The 22342-nt window shown below is 30.6% G+C and overlaps 2 protein-coding genes and 1 non-coding gene across 9 annotated transcripts; 1 reads left to right on the top strand and 2 right to left on the bottom strand.

Moving 5' to 3' along the window:
- Window positions 1-6537, bottom strand: LOC107421869 (uncharacterized). Of its 6 annotated transcripts, none has more exons than XR_003056738.3 (10): window positions 6342-6536; window positions 6168-6204; window positions 2431-4286; window positions 2155-2305; window positions 1920-2067; window positions 1545-1790; window positions 1002-1277; window positions 494-819; window positions 266-324; window positions 1-175 (listed from the first exon to the last, which is right to left on the bottom strand). XR_003056738.3 is itself a non-coding variant. In XM_060816052.1 (10 exons), the coding sequence occupies exons 5-9, from the start codon at window positions 4088-4090 to the stop codon at window positions 1011-1013; spliced, it is 2472 nt and encodes an 823-aa protein (XP_060672035.1). In that variant the 5' UTR covers window positions 4091-4104; window positions 4228-4289; window positions 4569-4654; window positions 6168-6204; window positions 6342-6536; the 3' UTR covers window positions 181-819; window positions 1002-1010. The 6 variants fall into 6 exon arrangements, 4 of the variants coding, with proteins under 4 accessions (XP_060672035.1, XP_015886700.2, XP_015886702.2 ...); XM_060816052.1 differs by lacking the exon at window positions 1-175 and adding an exon at window positions 4569-4654 and having other exon boundaries at window positions 181-819; window positions 2431-4104; window positions 4228-4289; XR_009638492.1 differs by having other exon boundaries at window positions 266-819.
- Window positions 6538-6563: 26 nt separating this feature from the next.
- Window positions 6564-6636, bottom strand: TRNAR-CCU (transfer RNA arginine (anticodon CCU)). The gene has a single exon. It is a non-coding gene; the product is annotated as a tRNA-Arg (tRNA).
- Window positions 6637-7950: 1314 nt separating this feature from the next.
- LOC107421867 (probable LRR receptor-like serine/threonine-protein kinase At1g67720) lies at window positions 7951-12319 on the top strand. 2 transcript variants are annotated; one of them, XM_060816028.1, is made up of 9 exons: window positions 7951-8056; window positions 8632-9178; window positions 10120-10583; window positions 11143-11278; window positions 11401-11472; window positions 11574-11642; window positions 11764-11835; window positions 11916-11987; window positions 12141-12319. In XM_060816028.1, the coding sequence occupies exons 1-9, from the start codon at window positions 7981-7983 to the stop codon at window positions 12145-12147; spliced, it is 1515 nt and encodes a 504-aa protein (XP_060672011.1). In that variant the 5' UTR covers window positions 7951-7980; the 3' UTR covers window positions 12148-12319. The 2 variants fall into 2 exon arrangements, with proteins under 2 accessions (XP_060672011.1, XP_015886697.2); XM_016031211.4 differs by lacking the exon at window positions 12141-12319 and having other exon boundaries at window positions 11916-11991.
- Window positions 12320-22342: the final 10023 nt, after the last annotated feature.

The raw sequence follows: 22342 nt of genomic DNA, 5'->3' as shown, positions 1-22342 counted from the left end.
TTATTAAAAGTAAAATGTCCATTTATTTTCCTGTTTTTAATATTATACAAAAGTTTTTCAATGATACTTTTGCATAAATGAAGGAACAATTCCCAAAGAGAAACATCGGTACAACAATTCATTCTATATCTTAACCCAAAGCTCATACTATACTTGATAAACTCTGTTGCAGAACCTGCGGACCAGAAATAATCATTTATTGATTATGAATATATACATATATATATGATTATTAATATTGCATAATGAAATTTCAACTTCTCACCATTTTATGTACTTCAAGCTGTATATGAAACAAAGGCAGGGTACAACCACAGCTCAGCCCTTCCCCAAAAAAAAAAATAAATAAATAAGCAAAGAAAATGGCAGATGTTGCACTAAGACTCGTCAAGCATAAAACCTGCAAGCCATATCTTCTAAATTGCCCATCCGAGGATATATTAGCTGACTTTGGGGAGAAAAAAACTAAAAAACAAAAAAAACAAAATTGTACCTATTTTTTGGAACTAAAGTTCCACAGAAGGGCTCCTGATTAGAAACCAACAAAAAACGAAAAACCTGGATGTCTACAGAGTCTTCAGTTGCTTCACTAATTCAATATACCCCATGTCTGTCATTTCGAAGCTGTCAGTGCATTAATGTTTCCCACCCTGGTCAGACAAACCGACAACTTTATTTGGTGTATTTTACAGGGAAAAACAATTCCATGGAACCAAACAACGTGCCATTTTATTTGAGCAGCACATCAGAAAGAAGTTCAACACAAGTTGAATAGAGTTTCCCGCAAGAAAGAATTGCAGAAATTGAAAGTTCTGGGCCCTGTAGAGGTTAAAACATGCAATAAGTAAGCATTGACAATTGCACCATTACCAGCAAAACTGAATGCAGAAACTAATGCATTCAAATTAAGTATTGCAAGTCAAAAACATGTGAAAAAAAATTCACTGCAATATCAGAAGCATAACAAAAGAACTGATAGGCTAATAATCCAGAAACAGCACCTCCATGTCTCAAAGTCGTGCATTTATGCCAGTATGGGTTGATGGGTCTATAGTCTGAGCGTAAGCAACATTCTCCTCACTTTTCTGCTTCCGGGATGTCACACCTTGAAAACAAAGGTAAGATAATGACTGTACCCATGAAACTAATGTTGGTTTTCGTGTAACATCATCAGATTCTGCCACTTGTGAATACAACTCATTTAGAACCATATTCTGGCCATCTTGTGGTAGCTCGACAACCAGTTGTGCAAACAACTTCATCAAGTCCGGTAATACCTACAAATAAATCAGTGAACAGCGCTGAGTCAGTTTAAAACCAACGTCAACAGATAAAAATGCATAATGGTTAGACGTTTCCTAATCCTCAATGTAATATGGTAATTTGCAAATATCTACAATGAAAATATTATGAATGTAAGTGCAAACAAAACAAGGAAATCAGGCAAGTTTTCACATGGATAACCAAAAAGAAGAGGATATGCAGCTAAAAAGGTTTCCAGAAACCCATTCACATGGAAGTCAAATAAAACACCTTCAACTTGCCTGTATATCAACTATAGAAATAAGCCGTAAAAGCAAATCTAAAATTTTCTTGCAAGGCTCTGACTCTCCTTGCCAGTTCTTCCACATATCAGCCTGCTGAGTGAGGTCTTTTTTGACAAGCCTATTAGCTTTTGCGGCAAGGGAGTGGATGCAATAAAATATGGCTGGGCTTCCAGCAGGAAGATGTCGCACCAAAGCTGAAACACCAGAAGCCATACCCTCAAAAGGAGTGATGCCAGGGTATCCCTGATTTACATTAAAAAAATAAATAAATAAAATAAAATAAAAAATCAGAAAAGATTAACACACACACACACACACACACATATATATATGTATGGATGATACAGCTCAAGTTTGAAAATTTCAGTATACCAATAATGATCTTTCCATATAGTAGAACACAAGCTGCCCCTTTAAGGACACTTGCTCATCCTCATTAGCATCCTTCCCTGAAGATATGAACGATACAAACATAGAATGTGACGCCCGAGCTACCTTTCCATTTGGATGTCCGAGATATCTAATTGCATTATTATAAGGAAGCAAAAAATACACAAATGACACATATATATAGTTTTCGCAAAACCTAGTTGTTTATATAGGATACAAGAACATAGTTGGAGCCACCACCTTCCTGAATACAGGGGTAGGTAAACGTTCAATGCAAGTTGGAATGACTCGTAAATAAAATAGAATTCGAGCAGTTTGAACCTCATCTTTCGACCATATGTATTCCATTTTCCGCAAGAAAGCAAAGTCTGCAAGACCACATTAGTATCCCATTAAAAATACAATGTCATAATAAAAAAATAAAAAAATGAAAAGAGGGGCCATAACATGGATTAAAACAAGATGAAGTCCACAATTAAAATGGAAAACACACCTGGTCCATTTGTCAAATCAATATAAGCAGGCATGGATTCTACAAAAGAAACACAGGCAGAATTATTATCCTGAACCCTTGCAACAACCCCACGAATTGTATCCATATATTCTGGCAGTCGAATACGCCGGAAATACTCCAAACAAGAAAACGAAACTAGTATTCGAACTGATACATCTACTTGAGTTTCTTGGTTGAATTTCGAGTTCAACTTGTGTTTTGTGACTGCCAATGCAAAAACTACCACCATAAGGAAAGCAGATTCAGCAATTTTCTCCATATCTACGAGTAACTCTTCTTCTTTACCTCGAAGCACTAAAGCCACCTGTCGGTGCTCCAAGTAGATATAATTACAGTAATCCCATATAAGATTCTCCACCACAACTTGACTCTCTTCATCAACTGAAACATACTGACTGCAGAAAACAGCAGTTATAGCACCTGCTTCCTTGAAAAGAACACCATCCAGATGTTCTTTGACCTCACTAAGCCTCAGTCCAGCAGAACCACCATGCAAGGGTTCAATTAGCTTTGCATATAAAGCTCTTAAAGGAAAATTTCCAGTCAACAATGCAAAAGCAAGACACATAAAGAAAGGGGCACGAGAAGACACTGGACCACTTCTAGCCAATGCTAATGCAACGCATTCTAGGCAAAGATTGTCTGTGAGATTATTTCCTGATTCTGTAAAGCCTCTTTGTATGGAAATCAAATCTCTTGCCACAAACTCGATTCTATCCTCTAAAGAGATCCTTAGTCTGGAAACAATATCCAACCCAGCGCCATTGACTGCGGATTTATTCAAGGTCCTCAGTACTCCAGCTGCAGCCATGACAACAGCAAATGGAACAGAGCTTGCCTTCAAGGTCTCTAAAGTATCATGAGAAAAAACATTAAGTTTCTCCACAGAACGGGAATTGATTGAACTTGAAGTTACCCATTCCATTAAATGCAAAATCATGAGCCCATGAGAAAGGCTACCTGGAGGCCCACCTTCCTTGCCCCAAATCCCCAACAATGAATTCAAAATTCTAGAATAATGAACACTCACTGAAGAAGATAAAGCATACCCAATTCCGGCAAGCACATTTGGAATAATGTCTTGAAATGAACCAATTAGACGGTATCTTTTTTCCAATAACCTAGAAATCAACCCTAAGGAGACTGTTTTGGAGCTTTCAGATGATAAAGGTGCAGAAGAAAGGAAACCCAGAAGCAGTAAACCTTCAGAAAAGAGGATAGGGCTCTTGCTATGATCAAATTGGGTCAAGAAAAAGTGAGCGATAACCTCCACAGCTGAATCAATCAGAACTGAAGAGGGTCTGGTGGATTTCTTCACCCATATGTACAGAAGCCTGAGAAATAGAGGATATGATTCATGAGGAAGAGAGAGTTTTGGTGAGGATAAGATTGAAAGGACAAGTTTTGCTTGCGGGTCTGCAACATGTAGAGAAGTTTGAGAGTTAATGAGTGTTTTCAGCGACTGGAGATGTTGGGAATGGAAAGACTGGTGCTGGAGGGAGTCCCTAAGCTCAGCCCATGCTTGAATAATGGCTCTTGCTGATGAGGGAGAAGAATTTGCAGAATTGAAGGCACTACTACAGCCACTGATACTCTTCAACCAATCTTCAAGGAAAAGGGTTGTCACTTGTTTTGCCATCTTACAATGCCCAGCTATAAAACAAGTGAAAAGGCATGTTATGAATCCTCCACAACTTCCAGTTTATAAGTCTGAAATCCAAATTGCATGGAAGCCATTAATAAGAAAGTCCCATGCCAGAACTTTCATAATCTAACCATCAATCAGCAAATTGAGCAAATCGACACATAAAATCGTCCCTTAAATTGGAGCTCACCTGAAATGGAGAGCATAAGATCTATGAAATATAACAAATATAGCACAATAAAATAAAAGACAGAAGTAAAACAACAATTCACATTCATTAAAAAATTGCCTAAAAATTCATCTTCGTTTCATTTGTCATTTCAATAACAAAAGGTCCATCCTAAGAATTCACAATAAGTAGGTAAAAGAAATCGCAGACAAATAATAATAAAATAAAAGTCACACAAAAAGTAGGATAAGGCAACTAATAGGGCAACTAACGATTGAAGCATTTATTTGATAAAACACCCTGTGATTTTATTGGAATTCGTGCAGAAGAACTACTTCCAGCCTTTGGAATATGTGGATAGCTTAAGTTGCCTTCTCAATCTAGCATAACTGAGTAAAAATTAGATTGTACTAAATTTGTGGTATGATTATAATAACATCAAAGAAAAAACTCCATTGAATCTCTCACCCTTCAGTGTGAAGACTCTATAATCAAATAAAAAGGCAACAAAATTAACTTAATTGAAATTCATAGGAACCAGAATTTCCCAGCTCAGAAATGGTTAATTTCCTAGACAGACTTCTTCTATTGTCTTTCCAGTCTTGGATCAATCAACACTAAACCAAATGTACTTAATCTCTGACTTCACAAAGGACAACTTGCTGTCCTCTAAAACCTAGTTCATAAGGATATTAGAAAGTAAAAGTTCCCAACAAATCATTTGATCTCCAGTATATATATGAGGGTAAACTTTAATATTTGCCATAAGGACCAAGAAATAACTTTAAACCCATCTACCAAATATAGCTAGAACAATAATAGAAGCAAAAGAAACAAACGGCTGCTAACAATTAAAAGATGCATTAAGAAGTTTACATAAAAAATCAAATACCAGTGATAAACCTAGAAGAAAACATAAGTTTTCACACGAAGTGATTCGAGCATCTTGCATATAAAGGAAATCAGCTTGTCCATCATGGACCCTCCAGAAGTCACCTATTATACAATAAGCTAAATTTGCCTCAACATAAGACTTTCCTAAAACTTAGATTTAAGTCAAGCAAAGTTTCAGCAACAAAATAAACAGGAGGCATATTAACACAATATAAGGGCTCCTTTGCCGCTATAGTTCTCCCAAATGAAACTCTATCCATTCATCTTGATTAAATTTGTTAGGCATAAAGTAATCAGATATCAGAAAATAATCCAAACTATGGACTAAGAAACATCTTGATTTCTCTTTTTCCATAAACCATACAACTGGTTGAGACCTCTTCCAACTGAAATACATCTAAAGTTCTTTACGATGGGAAAACTACGTAGATGTCATATTATATGCTACAAACAGGTATTAAAAGCATCTTCTTTAAGGTTAAGCCAGTATAAGTAAACAATTTGACATAACAATTACTAAATAGGATGCCAAAAATGGCAACAATAACCAACAAATTAACAGAGAAAAAACAATACGAACGAATAAAATGAATAAAGATTTGATAATAAGAAATAAAATACAGTTCTCGAAATTATAACCTCTATTTAAGTCACATCTAATATCTAGCAGAGTAGAATATTTTTTGTTTCCTTTTCCTTTTCAGGCTGTTGTCACATGTTGTTATCCATTCAAAGATGAACTTCTATTACTCTACAATTGCACTTACAAAATTTTCATATGGCAGAAACAACTATTTGCTTGTTTGAATTTATATTTTTCCAGAAACAACCATTGCCAATTTTTGGGTTCTATTCAATTCTATCCAATTCGACCATACCCATTTAAAACATACAGACCAAATTCCCACAATCATAAGTTTTCATCAATTTGGGTGGATGCCTTCCCCTTTCTCTCTATGGAAACACATCAAAAAGAAATCACAAAATGTTAAATGGGTACAAAAATACCTGAAATTCTCTGCCCAAATTTCCCACCACAAACAACCTGCAAAGAAAAAAAAAAAAAAAATGTGTCTAGGTGTAAAATAGAAGAGAGAAAGTGACCAAGAAAGCAGACAAGTAATTGATTAGGGAAAGAGAGCAGCTAGCTAGAAAAAGCAAAAAGGGGGTTAAAGTGAAAACCTCTTCAGTGGTCTGCTGCTGCTGAAGTTGAAGCCATGGCCATGGAACTTGCTGAGTTTCAAACAGAGATGATAACTTTATTTATTATTATTTTTTTCTTATTATAATAAATGAAATCATTCAATAAAATTTTTTTCTGCAGCCAATCAAAGATATAAAAAAAGCAGACAAAGAAGAAGGGGAGAGGAGGACCAACAAATAAAACATTTATTATGAACAATTCGCGCCAGGTAGGGGTCGAACCTACGACTTTCTGCTTAGGAAACAGACGCTCTATCCACTGAGCTACAGGCGCGTGAGAATATTTTTAGAGTTAAAAGAAATTATTTGTTAGATTTTTTTTATTTTAGTTATGTATTTTCAATCATCTTTTTAGTTTTCTTAATTTTATATTTTTATTTTATGACATGGGATGAATATGGGCATTAGATTGGTTTCATTTTTCATTAATTTTTTCTTAATTAATTTTCTATAATTATGAAGTTGTATTTTTATAAGATTTATTTATTTTCAATCATTTTTTACGTAATGAATTACACGTTGCTATTTATAAATGGATGTAAATTTTGATATTTGCACCATTAGATCAACAAATCATGTTTGAGTTTGAAAATTTTGTTAGAAGACAATACGACATCAACATGTACCCATTTTGACGCAACCCATTACCAAGTCTTATTTTCTTGGGCGTTATTTTATATCACTAATTACATGCTAGCTCTCTAGGTATTCACCTGGACCATTATCTAATTGTTCATCGAAGATATAACATTTGTTTCATCTTCAATTTTCTCAAAATGATTGTTATCACGAGGAGGATATTTATTCAATAGGTCTTAATATTTACTGGGGATATTCACAAACACATAGGCTCCATATATATGGTTCTCAATAATATTTTTATCATATGTTTGTGGAGCATAGGCTGATCTATATATGCCCAAGTAGTAAGTATCCCTTTCAATTTTCACCCAAAAAAAAAAAAAAAAAAAGAGTATCCCCTTCAATTTTTTTAATAATATTTATTTTATGATATGGTACAGCAAATGGGCCCTTTCATTTTTTTTATTTAAGACTTTAATGTTAATTTTTCTTTTTATTTATCTAATTTTCAAATAAAAAAGTTTGTTTGTTTCTTATATATAAGGTTATACAAATGCTTTCCACATAGAACAGTATTTTGTATGTATCTTGCTAAACCTGCAAAGTTGTTATTTTTTAGGAAGAAAAAAGAAATATTAAAAATACTTTACAACTCTGAAACTAGTTCTTTTTTTTTTTTTTTTTTTCATCAAAGAAAAAAAAAACTCTGAAACATAGAAACTAGTTTTTAGTCTGAATTAAAATTATAGTTAACAGTCTTAGATAAAAAATCGTTTGAAACATAATTTTTTTTTTTTTTAGTTTGATGAGTTGGCTTTCAAACACTATAAACTAGGTCAACCATGTCCACAGGTTGTCAATTCCTCTTTCTATGTTCAAGCACAGCCCCTCCACGTGTCAAACCCTTTGAAACTCCAGCCATGCCATGCCCTATCTCCTCCCTTCTCTGTCTGATCTCTCAAAAAGACAAAAGAAATAAATAAATAAACAAATTGGCTCCCAATTACAATCCTTTCTGCGGAGGGCTTTTACGACCATGTCCCTCTCCATCCTCTTCTTATGGGTAGTTAGCTGCATCCCTCTCCTTGTCAACTCTATTTCTGACCCTAGAGGTATTACACGAATTACAAATTTAATTCCCTTTTTCTAGGGAAAAAAAATAATAATAAATTCAAATTCTGCCTTCTTCTTCCAACGTTAACTTCAAATCTCTCCATCTTTCAAAGGTTCTTATATGTTCATAGCTAAGAATTAGTGCATATATATTTACATATCGCATATATATATGAATTATACATTGACATTGACATTTCTTCATTCACCACTTTTCATATATAACTGAATAGAACAATTCAAATTTCCATTTTCTTCTTTTATTCTATTTTGTTTCACTATTTTCTTTTTTGGGCATATATTGTTTTAATTAATCCTCCAAATCTCATATTTTTAAAAGATTCATGTATCCTCATATATATGATTGCAAAGAAATGCATTTTATTTTTTATTTTTTTGATAATATGACAAAGAAATGCATACTAATATGCATCACTTAAGTGCTAATGAATATATTCTACCAGGTGACATCTCAATTACATATAATTCATGTAAAAGTTATTAATTTTTTTACAATGAGTCTTTAGCAATATACCCAACATAAGAAGTTTATATATATGCTGCATATATGCAGGTTACCTCTTAGACTGTGGAGCCGGAAAAAAAGACGGTGCAATCGTAGACAACCTGAAATACATAACAGATGAGGGTTTCATATCCGTGGGAAACATAACAACTTTGAAGACACCAAATCTAGTTCCCATATTATCCACATTGCGGTATTTTCCGGACACTTCTGCTTGTAAATATTGCTACGTGGTTCCGGTTGTGAAAGGAGGTAAATACTTGGTGAGGACGACGTATTACTATGGAGGTTTCGACGGAGGAAAAGAGCCGCCGGTTTTCGACCAGATCGTGGAAGGGACTAAATGGAGTGTGGTTAATACCACGGAGGATTATGCCAATGGACTTAGCTCGTATTATGAGATTATGGTGATGGCTACGGGGAAAATGCTAAGCTTTTGCCTTGCTAGGAATGAAGATACAAAGTCTAGCCCTTTCATTTCAGCTCTAGAGTTGGAGTACATGGATGATTCTTTGTATAACACCACGGATTTTAAAAAGTTTGCACTTGCTACCGTGGCCAGAAGTAGTTTTGGAAGTGCTGGTGACTCCATTAGGTATGTCATACTTCATTTCTTACCATGTTCATTAGTTTCTTTCATTTTCTTGATGAAATATTTTTTGTTTTTTTTTGTTTTTTTTTTGCTTTTTTTGGTTGTACTAAATTAATTTACAACATGGGTTTTGAAGAAAATGTTGAAAACAAATATTTTGTCCTTTTCTTTTTTAGGACGTAGATACAAAAAAATAAATAAGTAAATGCTTTTTATAAGTTTCGAACCTTATTGGAAGACTTCATCTTTCTTCTTTTTCTTTTTTCTTTTTTTTTTCTTTTTCTTTTTTATAATTCTTATGGTATGGATTTAAGTGATTTCCAAATTAGAAAGGAAAAATTACATTAATACTCCCCTGTTTTGCTCTTGTACTTTTTCTTTCACATTTCATTTTGTTGTAATGTTATTCCTTTTTTTACATAATTATTTTTAAACTTTTCATATTTGAAGTTAATTTAAAATCTGCTAATTAAAAGTTAATTGATTGTAGTCATATGGAAAATGTACAATTTAGAAAAAAATCAGAAAATTGTGTATACAGAAGCAAGACATTTCAATAAATGATAAAATATAAGTGGAAATGCCCTAAAGTCATAAAACATAGGTGATATTGTAATTTCCCTCAAATAGAAGTTGAGAGAAATCTAATGTGACATATATATATATATATACACAAATGTTTACTCATGTTGAATTATCATTAGTTGCAAAGTTTTAAGTTTTTACTTTTTAGAAGTCCAACCATTTTTTGAGCTCATTTAAATCTTTACAAGTATTTTTTTATATATCTTTTTTAACTCACTTAGATCATTATATGTGTTTTTGAGAAGTTGTCAAATTTTGAAAACGAAATCTTTAGCTTTTATACTAAATTGAACTGCTATTTCCCAAAAGCTACTATCATGATGCTTATATCATATCTAATAGTGCACATATGAATTTAGCTTTCCAGATGACGAGTTCAACCGGTTATGGCAACCATTCAAGGACATGAATCCTATTGTTGAAAGCCATGTCAACATAACTCCTTCAGATTTTTGGAACATGCCACCAGAAAAGGCATTCTACAATGCAATCACAACAAGCAGAGGAAAAACACTTCAAATCAATTGGCCACAAAATCCTCTCTCAAATGCAAAGTACTATATTTCACTATACTTTCAAGACAACAGGACTCCAAGCCCATATAGCTGGAGAGTGTTTAATGTTTCCATAAACGGAAAGAATTTCTTCTCAGATCTCAATGTCACTACAGATGGAGTTACAGTTTATTCAACACAATGGCCTTTATCTGGCCAAACTCAAATTGTATTGACTCCTAGAAATGGGAGCCCTGTTGGGCCTGTGATTAATGCTGGTGAGATCATGCAAATTCTGCCTCTTGGTGGAAAGACCCTCACTAGAGATGGTATATACATGCTTCTTATCCAATTTTCACAATCATTTTAGAAAATTTACCCAAAAAAAGCCCTAATACTTTCAATTTTATTTAAGTTTCAATTTTCCCCCAACCCTTTTTCTTCAAAGCAATTTTCCCACTTTTCAGGGATTTTTGATTTTTTTTTTTTTTTTTTTTTTTGGTTAGGGTTCTAGCAGAATAAATTAGGCATTCAAATAAATAACTTACAATATGTTTTATTTCATATATTTGCAATCAATATTGGTAAAAGGAAAATAAGTCAAAAACATATAAGTATCATACCGTTTGAAAATTAATTGATTGATTTCATTATTGGACACCACCATAAAGTCTAGAAGAGGGACCAATTTACCATTAAGTTAGGCCGAAAAAATTCTTTTTTAAAAACGATGAATATGGGGGAAAGATTACTTGGGTTAAAATCCCAGGGTTTTTCTTTGTAAGTTCTCTGGAAATTTTCTTCTCTTGCATGTATGATATAATTAAACCGCTTATCTGCTTTTTAATGTGGTGTTTAATTTATATATATATATATATATATATATAGTGGTTGCAATGGAAGAGTTGGCAAGAATGTTCAACAAGCCACCTTCTGATTGGAGTGGTGATCCTTGCTTGCCTAAAGAGAATTCATGGACTGGAGTTACATGTTCTCATGAGAAACATGTTAGAGTTGTTGCTCTGTAAGTTCACTTTATAATTATTATTACATTTCTAACATCACCAAATTCTCTGTGTCTATACTAATGCATTTCGAGCTTTTGTATAATATTATTTTTACTTAAATTTTTTTTTTTTTTTAAAGAAATTTGACTGGCATGGAGATGTCTGGCACATTGCCTTCAAAGGTAGCGAAGTTGAGTGCACTCAACCATCTGTAAGTAATTATATGCCACATTAATGTTGATTAGTTCCTCAAAGTATTGCTTATTTTTTGCTAAATTATATTATATTAATTGAAATTTATAATGCTTACAGTTGGCTTGGAGGAAACAATCTCTCTGGCAAAATTCCAGAAATGGGATCAATGAAGGAGCTAAAGACCTTGTATGTCCAAATTTTTTCTATCATTTTCACTATTAATTACATGCTTATTATTAACTTTTATTTTCATAAATCAATATATAACACTTATAAAAACCTTTATTTCTTGGTCATTTTGATGAAGGCATTTGGAAAACAACAAGTTTGAAGGAAAAGTTCCAAAATCATTAGGCCAACTTCCAAAACTAAAAGAGATGTGAGTTTAATTTAATTAATTAACATTTTAGAAATTAATTATTTTTTTAAAAGTAGCTAATTAATTTGACTTCCTGTCAGATTCCTCCAAAACAACAAGCTTAGTGGTGAAATTCCTAGCTCATTGCAAAAGAAAAAAGGCATCAAAATTAGGTGAGAACATCCACCTTACTAATCTAGATTTTTTTCCCCCCTCTCTAGATAAATTTTATACAAAAAAAATAAAAATGGTGGATTTGATGTATCTAACCTAAAAGGTTCTAAAAGGTTAAAACTTACGACTGACGATTTTATTATATATTTTAGGATGTGAAATCAGCTTAATGGTAATGAAGAATGAGAGATGAGCAAATATGAATGTCTCTTCCAACTAGGGTGTAATTGGGAAGTGTAATTAGTTTGGTTTCAGAATATGCAAACCAGTACGGCTTCATATTGTTTGTGCCTATTCTCGTATGGTGTCTTTTCGTGGTAAGTTCCATGATGCAAACCAAACAGTTTAGAGCAGCATATAAAATTGAGGAAATTCATCTCCCAAGTGACTCTCTCTCTCTCACTCTCTCTCTCTCTCTCTCGTTCATTCATTTTGATCCAATCAAATTTCTTGGCAAAAGGTGGTTAATGTGGAATGAAACCTAAATTAGAATGTGTTAAAATGTAAATCTTTGAAATTTAAAAGTTTAAATTGCAACAAATTAAAATTAAAAAGTTTAAACTGCAACAAATTCAATCAAATTGTATTTTAATATTGGTAAAGTGAGACGAAACCGTAAACAATTAGATAAAAAGTCCAATAAAATCAAATCATAACAAATTCAAATTTAAAAATTTAAATTCAACATTTTAAGTTGAAGGTTTAAAATGCAATTTTCCAATTCATAGGATACTAAGGTGTAGTTAATTAACCCTATATATACATTAACTATATGCGGTTAAAAATAGGCAAATTTCATTACACCTTTTCATTGTGCTATAATTACATTTAAACCTCGTGCTTTTTAGATAGTCATCATTACTCTTTTTTTAATTTTCTATATTTATCAAAATGTCAATTTTTGTAATTGTTGGTTTTAACCATTAAAAGCTAAATAGAGGTTCAAAATTAATATTTTATGATTGAATAATAGATAAAAATATAATTTTGATTTTTAACAGTTAAAATATAACAGATGAATTTTTTTAATAGATGTAGAAAGCTAAAATAAGGTAAATTATGATTTTCCAAAAACGTGAGTACAATTAAAACAACATTGGGGGTCTAAATGAATTTTTCCTTAAAAATACTTATACAAGTACGAAAATATATAAATCTACCAACGGAATTTTGAAGTTCATTTGCATAAGATTTTCAACGTTTGAAAAATCACCAATATTAACCTTCGCAAATTTTAAAAATTATCACTTAACACCATGGAAGATGATTTTTATCTAAATTTGAAATGTCTATTTTACCCTTTTACATAAAAATAAATATAATAAAATATTATTTATCTTTTACTTTTATAGTAATTTATATTAAAAAATATCAATTACTAGACATGTCATTTATTCGATGTCCAAAAATATAAATTGAAAGATTAAGAAATGACATTTTTTTAAAAGTATCTATTGTTATTATAATTAAAGGATAAAATAAAGGTTTATACTTAATTTGATAACTAAGGATAAAATAGACTTTTTAAAAATAAATTTACTTAAAATCCAGCCTAATTTTATGCACGCTTAAAAAACTATTAGGCACATTATATTCTATAAACACTCACACTAAATTTTAATTTTGCTTTATCTATTGAAAAATATGTTAATTTTACTTTTGAAAGCATGTACATAAATTGGATAATATAGGTTTGTCTAGCACATGTGTTCTGGACAACATACATTCTTCTAGTTTATATAATTCGGGTTTAAGTTTTTATCTATTATTAAAAACACAGTATACACAGTCTTGATAATATTGGTGCACTTTGTATATGCATATCGAATTGCATATATTCCTTTGATTTATTTAATTTAGGTTTATGTTTTTATTTGTTGTTAAGAGCGTGTTATAAATAACCTAAGCGATCCTGGTACATCAGGTATACGTAATATTGATTTAAATGCTTAAGAATATTTTTAATCTTTTCTCAGTGAACAATTTTGAAATATAAAAAAATATTAAAAATAGAGTGTGCCTTGTAAATTTTACGGCGTAAATAGAATTACCTAAAGTCAATTCAAAAGTGATTAACTTTTCAATTTTGCCAGGGCCTACGAGTATTGTCTTCCAAAACAGTAATATTGTCTTAAAAAAGCATAACTTTTCAAAAAGGGTAATATTTTTAAAGCCTGTGAGCTACGAGTATATTGCCTTCAGATTTTAAGGAAGCAAATGAAATTTATTCAAAATAGTTTATGGATAGTTTTTGCATGCAGGGGATGCTAGTAATCAATATTTCTTTCTTTCTTAATTTCATTATTTTTTTTCCCCAAAGAAATCAAATATTTTGGGTTGATTAGTTTTACTTCTTGCACATATATGTATATATGTATTGGAATTTCTAGGTAATGCCATCTATTTTGTATTCATATCTACTGTTTTATGTTAAAAAAAAAAAAAGATTGGGACAAATCAAATTAAAACGTTAAAACTAACTAAGAAATTTCAACAAAATTCAACAGTATATTGCAAATGACATTTTTACAAAATTGTTTTGAGTTATTAGCTACATGTTATAACTGTTTGAATAAATGTTGCTCATCATGCACATAATTAAAATGCTTGAATGGTTTGCTTCCTTTGTGCTTGATTGGACTCTCGAAATCGTTCTCTCCATATGCATGATTGAATGCTTGTGTTCATGCTCGCAATGTATATGACCAAATGCTTGTTTTGTGATTTAGCAAACAAGAAAGAGAGAGAGAGAGAGAGAGAGAGAGAGAGAGAGAGAGAGAGAGAGAGAGAGGAAATAAAAAATAAAAAAATAAAAAAATAAAAAGAAAAAAGAAGAAGAAGGAGGAGGAGGAGGAGAAGAAGAATGCTTGTTTTGTGTGCTCACATGTTTCCATCATCAAATCCTTTTCAATTTTAAAATTGATTGTTTAACACATTGTAATTTAAAAATATTATAGGTTTTTCGTTTCGGAAGTAAGGAAAAAAAATAATTTTGTAATAAAAACGAAAATTTAGTGACACAAGGTTTCAAAATTATTTAAAAAAACAAATAGATTTATTTATTTTTTAATACATTTAAGAAAAGAAAGATGTTAAAAAAATTCAGTATATTGTTTAATTTGTTTTCCTTTTTATGTTTTTCTATGAAAAATCATATATATATATATATATATGACAAGAAAAATAATGGGTTACTAATGCAAATGCCCCTTGAACTTTTAACTTAGGTCCTTCATTTTTTTCTTTGGGCATTTAGCCCCCGAACTTGATTAGTGTGTTTCACCATAAGGATCTTCACTATTTTCCATTAATTCTCTAACGTCAAATGCACGTACAAGGTGTCACGGTCCCATTCTTTGGAGTATGCAAAATGGATCGTGCGATGTTTACTAGCCCTTTGTTGGTGGTAAGCTAACCGTTAGTATTCCTCATAAGCAAATAATCCACATGATATTAGTATTATGCAAACATTAAATAAGAAATAAAACAAATAATAATAATTGACAATAGAAAAACAAGCACACAAGGCAACAACAAAAATGAATAAAATGCACTCGTTTTATTGGATCTCGATGGAGACAAATACGCTATTAGAAGTTTTTATCTATACTGATGATCTAGTCCAACACCTCGCTGACTAACTACCCCTTCTAAAAAACTTATTTAACCATTTTCATCTTGATCGGAATATACATCAAAATACACGGGGAATCATAATGATACTATTTCTTACAATGCAAAATATAAATTTAAGTAAGTGATCATGGACTTGAGATTACGACTAAGATGCAAAGGGTACATATGACCCTCACACAAGACATATGGAGTATTGGTGGTCATTTTATCATGAAAGCTCATTGAGAGGGATAAAATTGCAAATTTTATATAATTTAGGTGGCAATCATGCTAAAAATTTAAAAATTTTATATCTAAAATTGACAAATATATATATATACAAATTAGAAATATTAAGTGCTGGTGCTTAAAAAACTTTCAAAAATACTTTTTTTTAAATATATTTACTAGAAAAATTTTATTCAAAACAAAGTAATAAGAAAATAAAAACAAATATTGAATAGAATCAAATTGGCATTGAAAGATATATAGAAAAGTTGATTTTTTTTAAATTATATTAATTTGTTTATAAAAGCTATGCAAATATTCAAGAAATATGTAACGTACACTTGCTCTAAAAGTTAAAAAATAATAATAATAATAATAATAATATTTGTAACTAAATAAAATTATATAGGTGCTCCGGTAACTCAGAGATAAAAACACATGGGAAGAAGTCAAAAACAAAATAAAACTCAAAGATAAAAAAAATATACTCGCCAAAAGTCATGACTCTTTCTCTTCCAAAGTATTGAATAGCCTTTGCAAAAAGCAATATTCTAAAATTGTATTTTTTTGGGGGGGGAAGAAGTCAAAAACAAAATAAAACTCAGAGATAAAAAAACATGGGAAGAAGTCAAAAACAAAATAAAACTCAAAGATAAAAAAATATACTCGCCAAAAGTCATGACTCTTTCTCTTCCAAAGTATTGAATAGCCTTTGCAAAAAGCAATATTCTAAAATTGTATTTTGGGATAGTTGGCAAAAGTTGTTGGTATATGCTTTTCTGTATAAATAATGCTTCTAATTCCTTTTTCACTCTCATCTTGAATAATTTAACTTGGAAAAGAAGTTTATATATAATGCAATTGGGTTGTTTTTTTTTTTTTTGTTTCTTGTTCGTTATAGGAAATTAAAAACAAAATAAAACTCAGAGATAAAAAAACATACTTGCCAAAAGTCGTGACTCTTCCTCTTCCAAAGTATTGAATAGCCTTTGCAAAAAGCAATGTTCTGAAATTGTATTTCGGGATAGTTGGTAAAAGTTGTTGGTATGTGCCTTTCTGTATAAATAATGCTTCTAGTTCCTTTTCATTCTCATCTTGAATAATTTAACTTGGGAAAGAAGTCTATATATAATGCAATTGCTTTTTTTTTTTTTTGTTCGTTATAGTTCTATTATTATCAAATGCCCTTTCTTTTTTGACTTAATAAAATGATATTGCATGGAAACATGAATGATTTTACCATATTTGGTATCGTTAAAAGATTCATAATTTTATTTATTCAGAAGTGGTCTAGAAGCCATATCTTCATGGTTAATGTAAACAAGTTTGGATGTTCTGTTTTCCTAATGTTATTTTTTATTTATGGATTTATTTTTTTACATTGAAATAAAATAAGAAAAAAATAAACATATAAAAACCTTGGTTGAGTCTTCTTATTAAGGTTAAATTGGAAAACTATTATATCCGGCTAATATTTCTCACCCAAATAGAACAGTGACATGAGGCTAAATGATGTATGTTGATATGTATGTGATCTTGCACTAGAAAACCACAAGAAACCGCTATTTGTATTTCTTGCTGATTTATTAACAACGCATATCGTTGAATTTTTTAAATTAACTAAATGATTTTTAGTTCTTATGAATGTATTTTGATAAGTGGTTAACTAATATACCTATGAAGTTATATTGAAGTATCTAAAATGCTTTCACTAGCTTTTAAAAACTTAAAATTGTAAATATTAATTACTTCAACAGATAGGCATGCAAGCATGAACATATATATTAAGCCTTAAAAGTAAATAAGAAAATCCTTAGTAGAATCAAGCTTTCCATTCAAAAAAAATGCAAGAAATTAGATGTTTCCATCAAAGGCTTGAGAGCTCCAATTGATATTAGGGAGTCTTGCTTTCCATAAGTGTGAATCAGAATGTTTAATGTATTAGTTTTTAATTGTATAGTAAAAAGTTAGATTTCCTTTAATGCTTATTATTATTATTTTTTTATTAACAGGAACATTGGTAGTGCCTACCTCAAAAATTAATTGGAGGGTATATGGCATGCCGTGATGAATCATAATTCAGTAAGTTTATTCTTTCAATCACTTCTTATTAGGTTATCAATAATTTATATTAGCATAATTAAATTTTTTTTAGTGCTTTTATTCTATAAAGGTGCTAATTAAAGTTTTGATTAATTATATAGATCTTAATAGAGTTAATCCACCTAAGTTATTCTGAAATAGATGAAATAAGTATTTGTCTTTTACAAATCAAGCTGTTAAAATCTAGTTCTAATTTTCTTATATTTATCTTTGTAGGCGATAAGCAATATGATAACTCATGTTGTTCATCAAAAAGTGAGCTGAATTCATTTAAGGATATAGGTGATGATGATGTTATTCTAATATCATCTAACTCAAAGGAAAAATTATCAAAAATTCGAATGGTGTTGCCAAATGAGGATGAAGCATACGTTTTACAACAAATATGCAAAAGACGTTGGTTTTAGTGTGCGTAAAGATAAATATCAAACATTGGCAAATGGAACTATAACAAAAAGATCTTTTGTACGTTCAAAAAACGGTTTCCGAAAATCTACTAATCCTTCCTTTGTAAGGAAGGTTAATAGGTTAGAAACAAAAACATGTTGTTTGACAATGATAGAATTTATAGTTGAAAATGGCAATTGGATTGTTTCTTATTTTTTTGTCTGATTAGAACCATGAACATGTGAAGAAAAATCAACAAGAAATGCTTAAATCCCAAATGCATGTGAATGAAACTCGAGCAATTGCATTTGAGACAATGGAAAATTCTAGTATAAAGGCAAGTAATATATTTTTCTATATAGTTGAGCAAGCTGGTGGTATTCAAAATGTAGGATTCTTAAAGGCTGATTATGATAACTTTTTATGAGACAAAAGGAAAATTATTCTTGAAACTGGAGATGCACAAAATGTGATAAATCATTTAAAAAAAAATGCAGGCAGCTGATCCATCAGTCTTCTACACTATGCAAGTGAATTTTCAAAACCACATAACTAATGTTTTTGGAGAGATTGTAGATCTAAACTAGATTATGCTCACTTTGGAGATGTGGTTATTTTTATACTATTTATCGCACAAACAAGTACAATATGATTTGTGCACCATTTATCAAAGTAAACCATCATAGGTAGAATATTTTATTTGATTGTGCTTTGTTGTTGGATGTAACTACTCTATCTTTTTTTTGTTGTTGTTTGAATCAATTTTACAAGCAATGGATAATAAGCAACCAAAAACAATTTTTATAGATCAATTCTAAGCAATGGTTAATGCAATTGGAAAAGTGTTTCCGAATACATAGCATCGACTTTGTTCTTGGCATATTGGTCAAAATACTTCTAAACATTTTGCTTTTTATTTGAGGAAATGTGAATTCATAACTTTATTTAATAGATATGTTTACCATTGTGAGACAAAAGTTTGAAGAAGTATGCAAACAATTAGTAACAATTTATCCAAAAGTTCATGGTTAAAAGTTTGACAAACAAAATAGATACATCTAAATGTGCTCAAGTTCATATACATTTTGACTATAAATAGACGAAGATTAAAAATACCAGATCTTCTATCATTCCTCTGCTGCTTAGGACCCCCTTCTAAATTTTATCCTATTTATTATTTAAAATGTGTTATTGGAAATATATTAAAGTTGTACAACTTAAAGAAATAACAACTAATATACAAATATTATTTACCCCCAAAAAAAAAAAACCTAATGTATAAAATATCATACTTGAATTAGTGGATACAAATTTTCATTTGGATATCCGCAAACCAAATTTGTCCAAGAATTATGAACGTAAATACATGAAATTGAAGAAATAATTAATCTCCCTTAATCAAATATTAAAAAAAATTACATCCAAGGAGGGGGGAAAAAGAACCAACTACATAAATTGGAGATTTCCATAAATTGGAGCATTTTCTTTGACATTTTGTAATATCTTTCAAGCTATGATCGGTAAAAAAAATCATTTAAAAGTTTCTGGTGTTTAAACAAGAAGACATAAAGGTGAGAAATTACTAATTTTGTATATTGGTGGCAATCTATTTTTGTAATACAAGATAATATATATAAATATAGGAAAAAGAAAACCAAATAAGAATTTCTTGGCATTTGATTATTATCAACTACTGCATAATTGGATTCTACATAACTTTGAGCTATATTGGCGTGACTAACAGTCATATTTAGAAATGATGTCTAAAAAAGGTACCAAATATTAATACACTTAAAAAGACAATGATATAGACATTTAAAAAGAAAAACACGGGCACACACACACACACACATTGATATGCTTATACAACTCTAATATGAAATAGAACCTAATTGAAATGAGGCATAAACATGTAATTGGTGACAAAGGGAATGCTTGAAAAGCTATTTTCCTACTTTAGCAATTCAAAAATGTTAATCCAAATGTAAATATATAAATATATATATATATATATATATATTCATAGTAAGCTAAACAATAAACAAATAAATAAATAATCTAACCAACTTGTGTTCTAAAACTTGTATTTGTAGTGTGACAAAAAACTTGAATTTGAAGGGTATGAATAATTAAAATCTTGAACATTTGATGACTTATTGACAACCTTAGTCTCCATAAATGATTTTTTTACCTAAATAATGACAAATAAAAACCTTAGCCACAAAATAAAAAATATAGAATATAATCTATAATGATTAAATAAAGTATACAGCATCAATTTACCTTGAGTAGTGCATTTTCGTGTTGATTCTTGGCCTTCTCAATATTACCAAATTCACATTGAGGTTGCAACTTTTTCTTACGCTTCTTCTCCTTAAGTTGGCCTTTTAATTTAGCATTTACTATCCCTTTTGTCCTAACATGTGAGGATCCAACACAAGCAATGAATTTGATTCCCCAACTTTATCCTTGATTTTTTCTTTATCACCCTTACTATCAATTTGAATTGCTTTACTAGTATTGGCTTCCTCTACCTTTTTTTTCTTTTTCTTTTTTTCTCTCTCTCTCTCTCTCTAAGCACACTTTCAATTATGTTCAAGCCATTCTCCAATATATCTTCAGCCATTTTTGTAGTTTCAGCTGTTAGAGCACCTTGATTAGCAAAATGAATGACTTTGCACATTATTTGGCTCATTTGCCAAATTTTTGGTTATGCCAACAAGTGAATTGCTATTTTTTAATATATATTGACGAGTAACAACAAAAATATTATGAAAATTAAGAATTTTCAAATAATGAAGACATAAAAAGACAACAGGTTCAAACTTTTGCAAGCAAAATCAACCATGAAATTAGATGTTCTAAAGTTTACTATGTGTTCTTTTTCATTGCCATTGTTAACCAACTTATAGATGTAGAAATTCTCCTAATTACTAACCTATTTGATTGCTAGGATAAAGATTCACATAACTCTTCTTGGCATTCTTTAAACATTGTGTGAGTGTATACTGCTATTGCTCATTTGGCCATACTCCTAATTTTATTTGCCCACAAAAGCATCCTTGATTACATTGAAAATCTTCTATCAGTTTTGAATGACATCTATGTTCCAATATCTTCTCATAGTAAAGAAAAAATCGTGTAAGAGACATTGTCATATACTTGTCATATCATGAAAAACATTGTTCATATATTCACTTTTTTGCGTAGACAATATTTCAGTAGAAAAATAATGCTTGCTAAAAGCCGGACACTATTTTAGTTATAACCCATAAAGTGTTTTCAATCATGAGCTCTTAGATAAATTAAATGTTATTACTAATTGTTCTCATACTTCTCCAAACTCTTGCTCTGTCTCACAATTGTAGAGACATCTATTAAATAAAGTTTTGAATTCACGCTTCCTATAATAAAAAGGAAGATGTTTAGAAGCATTTTGACAAATATGTCACAACAAAGTTGATGATATGTATTTGAAACACTTTTTCAATTGCATTAGCCATTGCTTGACATTGACCTGTGAAGATTGTTTTTTGTTGCTTGTGTTGCTTGTCACCCATAGCTTGCAAAAAATGATTCAAACAACCAAACAAATGATTGAGCAATATCATCCAACAACAAAGCACAAGCAAATAAAATGTTTTACCTACGATGGTTTACTCCAATAAAAGGTGCATAAATCATATTGTACTTGTTTGTGTGATAAGTTGTATAAAAAATAACCATATCTCCAATATGAGCATAATCTATTTTAAATCTACCATTTTTCTAAAAAAATGTTAGTCATGCAATTTTGAGAATCTACTCCTGTAGTATAGAAGAATGATGGATCAACCGCCTACATTATTTTGAAATGATTTATCACATTTTATGTATCTCCAACTTCAAGAATAACTTTTCTTTTGTCCCATAAAAAGCTATCATAATCAGATTTTAAAAATCCTACTTTTTGAGCACCACCACCTTGCTTACTATGTAGGAAAATATAGTTACTTGCCCTTATACTAGCATTTTTTATTGT

The sequence above is a fragment of the Ziziphus jujuba genome, chromosome 3 (assembly GCF_031755915.1).
Source record: "Ziziphus jujuba cultivar Dongzao chromosome 3, ASM3175591v1".
Taxonomy (NCBI): Eukaryota; Viridiplantae; Streptophyta; class Magnoliopsida; order Rosales; family Rhamnaceae; genus Ziziphus; species Ziziphus jujuba.
Note: the sequence above shows the minus strand (reverse complement) of the source record. Positions and strands in the feature narration are given on the sequence as shown.

Bases quoted from the DNA above. Each gene is read 5' to 3' on its own strand.
- LOC107421869 (XM_016031216.4), bottom strand. From the start codon at position 4,090: ATGGCAAAACAAGTGACAACCCTTTTCCTTGAAGATTGGTTGAAGAGT. The intron at 2,306-2,430 runs GTGTGTTTTCCA...GTGGTCTTGCAG, and splicing joins TGATTTGACAAATGGACCAG to ACTTTGCTTTCTTGCGGAAA. The intron at 2,068-2,154 runs GTATCCTATATA...TAATGCAATTAG, and splicing joins GTGGCTCCAACTATGTTCTT to ATATCTCGGACATCCAAATG.
- LOC107421867 (XM_060816028.1), top strand. From the start codon at position 7,981: ATGTCCCTCTCCATCCTCTTCTTATGGGTAGTTAGCTGCATCCCTCTC. The intron at 8,057-8,631 runs GTATTACACGAA...GCATATATGCAG, and splicing joins CTCTATTTCTGACCCTAGAG to GTTACCTCTTAGACTGTGGA. The intron at 11,279-11,400 runs GTAAGTTCACTT...TTTTTTTTAAAG, and splicing joins CATGTTAGAGTTGTTGCTCT to AAATTTGACTGGCATGGAGA.